The sequence below is a fragment of the Terrapene carolina genome, unplaced genomic scaffold (genome assembly GCF_002925995.2).
Source record: "Terrapene carolina triunguis isolate 2854851 unplaced genomic scaffold, T_m_triunguis-2.0 Scaffold647, whole genome shotgun sequence".
Taxonomy (NCBI): Eukaryota; Metazoa; Chordata; order Testudines; family Emydidae; genus Terrapene; species Terrapene triunguis.
In genome coordinates, this window is record NW_020664998.1 from 23,669 (window position 1) to 29,668 (window position 6,000).

Sequence of the window (6,000 nt, forward strand, 5' to 3'; positions counted from 1 at the left end):
TGGGGGTTTCCCGGTCCTGCTGGCAGGCTCGGGGGCACTGCATGGATGGACATGGCCTGAGTCAGTCTGTGGAGAGCCAGCCTAGAGAAAAGGGAGGGGGCGAGCTGGGCCTCGCGGCCTTAGGGAGCAGCCTGCTTTGTCTCTCTCTGGTTTTGGATGGTTCATGGGTGTGAGCGTCCTGAATTCTAAGGGCTTGTCTGTTAGAGTTGCCAACTTAGTAATATTTAAAAACTGGACACTCCAACAGGAGTGCTGGAACCTCCCCTGCTCTGCCTCTTCCTCCCCAAAGCCCCACCCCTGCCCTGCCTCTTCCCCGAGGCTCCACCCTGTCCACTCCTCTTCTCCCCCCCGTCCCTTCTTCGCTCACTGCTTTTCTCCTCCCACCCCCCAGCTGGGGTCAGGAAGGATTCATCTGCAGAACTGGGGCTGGGAGCCGCAGCTGCCCAGGGAAGGTCAGAGGCAGCCCCGGCTCAGTAGGGGCTGGCGCGGGCAATGACCCACCGCCTCCCTACCTCCCCCGCCTGCAGACTTTGGCTGTCCGGTCAGTAGATCTGACCGGACACTGTCAGGTTCCCTTTTTGACTGGACTGGACTTTCCGGTCGAAAACCAGGCAACTGGCCACCCTAGTGTCCACTTGAAATGCGGCCACTGTGCCATTGTAGCGCTTCAGTGTAGACACGACTATGCCGAGGGTGGGGTGCGTCTGTTGCCGGAGTTAGTCCATCTCCCCGAGAGGTGGGAGCTGGGACGTCTGATTTCTCCCTGTCGACTCAGCGCTGGCTACACCATGGCTAGGTCGGCTTCCTTATGGCCCCTACAGCGCTCTGCAGGGAATTTGGATTTATGATGTAGCTTTATTCAATGCATTAGCATGTGGAAATACAGAGGGTGAGAACAGAGGGTGGAGGGGTGGCAGGATGCCTGGGTTCTGTTCTTGGATCTGGGAGGGAGTGGGGACTAGTGGTTAGAGCAGGGGGGGCTGGGAGCCAGGACTCCTGGGTTCTCTCCCTGGCTCTGGGAGGGGATTGGGGGCTGGGAGCCAGGACTCCTGGGTTCTCTCTCTGGCTCTGGGAGGGGAGTGGGGGCTGGTGGGTTAGAGCAGTGGGGGCTGGGAGCCAGGACTCCTGGGCTCTACCCCTCAGAGCACACTCTGGGGAGAAGCTGCTAATGGGTCTCTAATACTCAGGCCTGTTTTTAAGCTCATCACGCTTAGTGCAAAGCCCATAATGGGTCTCTGGCTTGGGCCCTGGACCTATGGGTCTCAAAGCGCTTTATGAAGGGGGCTTGGCACCCTTGGGTGGGGGGAAACTGAGTCACAGCTGGGGGGCCAGCCACGGACAGGCCTGGGGGTGGAGTGGGAGGGAATAGCTCGAAGCGGGGGTGTGCCAGTGGGATGGAGCTCAGCAGGGCATCAGAAGCCGTCCACGGACTCCATTTTGGGGGCCGGGCTTAACTGGATGGTCGTGATTTGATAGATGAATACGCCCGACACCAGGCACATCCCGGCTTTGATCTTGGCCACATCCTTGGTGGCGCATCCTCTGGCTGCGAAAGGGGTTTCGATGTTGATGTTTTCTGCCCAGAGAAATTGGCATTATTATCCGGCATGGGGGGGCAGAGAGCCCCTGGCATGGGGGGGGGCACAGAGCCCCACTGCCCCAGGCGCTGGCCAAGCATCTGCCACCCAGGTCTTCCAGTCTCCGTGTAAAACAAGAGACGCCAGCAGGAGACAGACGACTGGCCGGAGCGGGGGGATGGATGAGGAAAGGGGACAATTCCAGTTGGCCTGGGGCCATTTCGAAAAGCCCCAGGAAAAGGGGGGGGGGTCAGGAAGGGGGAAGGAGGAGGAAACGGACAGGAAGGAGAGACGACAAGAGGAAAGAGACAGAAGGAAAAGAAAGGGGAAAAGAGACCAGACAAGACAGCAGAGGAGGATTAAGGTTTCCTGGGGCCCTGGGCCAGAGCAAGTGGGGGGCCCTGCCCCTGTTCCGCCCCTTCTGCCTGCGGCCCCGCCCACAGCCCCATCCCTTTCCACTTCTTGCCCGCGGCCCCGCCCACAGCCCCATCCCTTTCCACTTCTTCCCCAGGGCCCCGCCCCACATTCCGCCCGCCCCACAACCTGTTTGCTCCTTTCTGTCCCCGCCCCCACTGCAGGGCTCGCCCACAACATTTTGGCACCCGAGGCAGAGAGCTCACATGACACCCCCAGGCCCCTTGCTTGGGCCAAAACTTTGAAATTTTCTGCACTCTGGGTCCTAGTGGTGCCCCCCCCCCAAGTCGGGCACCTGAGGCGCCTGCCTCAGTTCTCCTCATGGTAAGGCCAGCCCTGCCCCACTGTGGCCCCACGACCGGAGCAGCTCTGTCCCTGCGCCACGGCCCCACAGGGAGTGAGACTCCTGCAGTCCCAGGGCCGCAGCGGGGTCCGGGCGCTGGGGCTTCCCCCGCCACGGGGCAGCGACCCCAAGGGCGGAGGGGGAAGGCGGGAAGAGGGGAAGAAGAAAAGGGGGAGAAGATGAAGTCATTCTGAACCATCCGCCCGCTGGACCCCTTTTTCGTTTGCAGATTTTGAACACAGGCCGTTTCTCCCCCCAGCCCCGCCCGCGTGCCCTGCAGCCTGCCCCACTTGGGGGGGGGCGCTTGGTCCAGTGCCTGCTGGCAGGCCCGGGTGTCCCCTGAGCAGGTTTGGCCTGGGGGGGCCTATGGGGAACTCACTCTCTGACAGCGTCCCGGTGATGTCAATGCAGTGGTTGGCAGCCCCCTGGCAGTGCAGGATCTTGTTGTGGCGGCAGTGGTTGGATCCTAGGGCATAACACGACGGGCACTGTCTTCCGTTGGGCACGGTGCTGATTTGGGGGCCTGTGGACAAAGAGCGGGGAATCAGAATCGGGGCTGAAGCAGGACGCCGCTCCTTGTGTCTCGGCGTTTCCAGGGCGGGTGGGCTGCGGTGAAGGCACAGGGCTTGGCCTCAGGACGCCTGGGTTCTCTTCCTCCCAACTCCGCCGCTGACTGGCCAGGGGAGCTTGGACCTTCCTGGTCCTCAGTTTCCCCAACGGGAACATGGTGAGAATGATCCTGCCTGCGTCCATTCAGATTGGAAGCTCGTTGGGACAGGAGCTGTGTCTCCTTGTGTGTCTGGGCAGTGCCCGACAGGATGGGGGGCCCCTGATCTCGGTTGGGGGGGCTGGGCAGCGTCCGGTGCAATGGGTCCCTGATCTCCAGGGGTGCAGGGCAGCAGAGGGAAAGGGAAGGTGCCAGGGTGAGGGCGGGCGCAGGCCGGGTACGTACGTTCCTTTATCTCCCCCGTGTTGCAGTTGGTCTCTCTGCAGATCTCGGAGTGGACCCTCACGTAGACGCCTTCCCCGAACTCGAAGTCCAGGTCGCCCTCCAGGCTAAACTGGCTGGGGATGCAGGACTGGAAGACGCCCGTGTTCACCACGCCCTCTGGTGGGGAGGGGAAGGAGCGGCTGTCAAGGGGTGAAAGCAAGATAGCGCCCGAACCCCAACCTCCCGCCGGCTCCCTACAGCTGGATTAAGGCCACACACCCTGCCCCACATAGCTCTGCCTCAGTGTTTGATCCAACCCCCCCACACGGAGTGACGGTGTGTTCAAACTGGTGGCAGTGGTGGGATCCCACGGGCCTTAGCCTGGCAGTTGGGGCTCTCTACTTTGGGGGGGGGGGTTGACAGGGTCCCGCTAGGGCCAAGGGGCTGGGAGTTAAAACCCGTTTGAGATGCCTTAGGCATACGCAGCATATGCAGCTGCGTAGGGCACCATGACATTTGGGGCACCAAATTGCTTCAAATTTCATGGTGCCCTAGGCAGCTGCATGCTGCATAGGTGGTAGCACCAGCCCCGGCGACCAGCCCTATCCCTCGGCCGGACCCCCTGCAAGGATCAAGACCGACCCTAGGGGGGTGTGGGGCCCCAGACAACTCCCTCTTACCCTCCCCCCGCTCCACCCCCAGCCCGCCCCCTTTCCACCTCTTCCTCCAGCGACCCTGCACTCACCGGTGGCGGGAAGCGGAGCGCCGCGGCTGGGAGCTGGCTGAGTAGAGCGGGTTGGGGCCGAGCTGCTCCACTTCCCACTGCTGCTGGTGAGTGGGGGTGGGATCCCTTCCCCCAAGCCCCCTCCCCCGAGCGACACTGCTGGGGCCGGGGCGAGGGAAGTGGAGCAGGCTGCTCCCGGCCCCCCGCTAATTCCCTGGGCCACTCTGGGCCTGTGGGGCCCCCAAAGTGCCCCCCCACAGCCCCTGCCTCCCAGACCCTAAGGGCATAGGGCACCCAAATGGGTTGGGATGGCCCTGGCTGAACGCCACGATTTTGCTCTAATCTGCTGATTCAGGATGTGCGGTCTAGAGAGCCCGTGTCTTGCTCCGGGTCACGGTGCCACGGCATGTACCGATAGTGTTCACCTCCTGGGCAGTGATGCAAGAATCTTCCCAACTCCTACAGTTCCTCACTATGCTGCTTTCCCCGGGGATGCTCTGGTAACAGCTGGAAGGACGTGCTGTGAAAGGAATTTCTCCTGAGTTCTGGCAAACAATGATTCCTCCTCCGCTTCTTGCCCACCATTTACTGGCTCGCCAGGTCGTTTTCTGGCCACCGGGGTGGCTCAGATCCCGTGAGCCGGGTTCTCAGGCCCCCAGGGACGCTTTTGGCTGGGCTGGCCCCCCTGCAAGTTCTTTCGAGGGCGGAGGCAGAGTAATTTCTGCTGACTCCCTCCAGCAGCCAGACCAGGAAGGTCCCTGTCTGGAAAATGGGAACGTTTCCCATGGTGATTTTCTCAGGGGAACAATCCACGTGATGCTTTCCTAAGAGCTGCACAGACCGCATCTGAGATCAGCTCCCCGTCGTGCCAGGTGCTGCACAGACCCACCTTGAGAAACAGTTCCTGCCCAAAGAGATTACGGTCAAATAGATGGAGTAGTGGGGGAAACTGAGGCACGGAGCAGGGACTTGCTCACTGGCAGACCTGGGGATAGAACCAATTATACCCCCCTCCCCCTCCAGGAGTTGGGTTAGAACCCAGGAGTCCTGGCTCTCCCCACCCCCACTCTAATCCATTAGACCCCCAGAAACTCACACCACACACCATGGGCTGTAGCTAGGAGAGCCCAGAGGAGGCACAAGACAAGACGAACGTCCATGGCTTTGGAGAGAGTGGGGGGGCTGGTGTTGGAGCCGCGACAGATCCACCTAGCCTGGAACACAGGAAACATCACAGAGCAAAGTCTGCTTTTCTGCCCCCTGCTCTGGGAAGGGATTTGGATCCAGTGGTTAGAGCAGGGGGGGCTGGGAGCCAGGACTCCTGGGTTCTCTCCTTAGCTCTGGGAGAACCCCCCTCCCCCGCACTAGGAAGCCCCGATATTCTGTAGGGGGCCGTGGCGTTGTGCAGCTGTCTCTGGGGAGTGCCCGCCCGAGCGAGCAGGGCTGGCAGCGTCGCCCGCTGAGCCCAGCCATGGATCGAGGACATTCCCAGAGCCAGTCTCTTCCCACCCTGCCCAGTGGTCCCCCGGTTGGACAGAGGCCCTGGCACCCGCCGCCTGGCTTTCTCCTGCCCTGAGCACTGGGTTTAATCCAGCTGGGCAGGGGCAGGGGCTGGCGCAGGAGCAGGGACGGCGGGGTCGGCTGGAGAGGGAATTCTCACCTAGGCAGCGGAGGGCTCGGGGGTGGGTTTGCAGCTCTGTCCCTGGCCGCGGAGATGCCGGGGTTAGCTGCTGGCTGGGGAGTGGGCAGGGGCGGGCTGATTAAATAGATGGTGCGGCAGGCGGGCACCATGCCAGACCGGGGCACTTCTCCAAAGCCCTCCCCCGTCCTCCCCCTGCTGAAGGGCAGCCCCCGGCGCTGGTGTAAACAGGAGCAGCCTCGCTGAGTTACTCCTGATTTACCCTGGGGGAAGTGAGGGGAATGGGCCCAGGGACTCCAGTGGAGTGACTCCTGATTTACACGGGGGAACGGGCCCCAGTGGAGTGACTCCTGATTTACACGTGGAACGGGC

At 62.0% G+C, this 6,000-nt stretch overlaps 1 protein-coding gene across 1 annotated transcript; it reads right to left on the reverse strand.

Annotated features, from left to right (window-relative positions):
• Positions 1-1,069: 1,069 nt before the first annotated feature.
• Positions 1,070-5,728, reverse strand: LOC112117900 (phospholipase A2 inhibitor and Ly6/PLAUR domain-containing protein-like). Its single transcript, XM_026659659.2, has 6 exons — positions 5,650-5,728; positions 5,095-5,203; positions 4,402-4,509; positions 3,287-3,442; positions 2,714-2,857; positions 1,070-1,576 (listed from the first exon to the last, which is right to left on the reverse strand). Exons 2-6 carry the CDS (start codon positions 5,147-5,149, stop codon positions 1,413-1,415), a joined length of 627 nt encoding a protein of 208 aa, XP_026515444.1. The 5' UTR covers positions 5,150-5,203; positions 5,650-5,728; the 3' UTR covers positions 1,070-1,412.
• Positions 5,729-6,000: the final 272 nt, after the last annotated feature.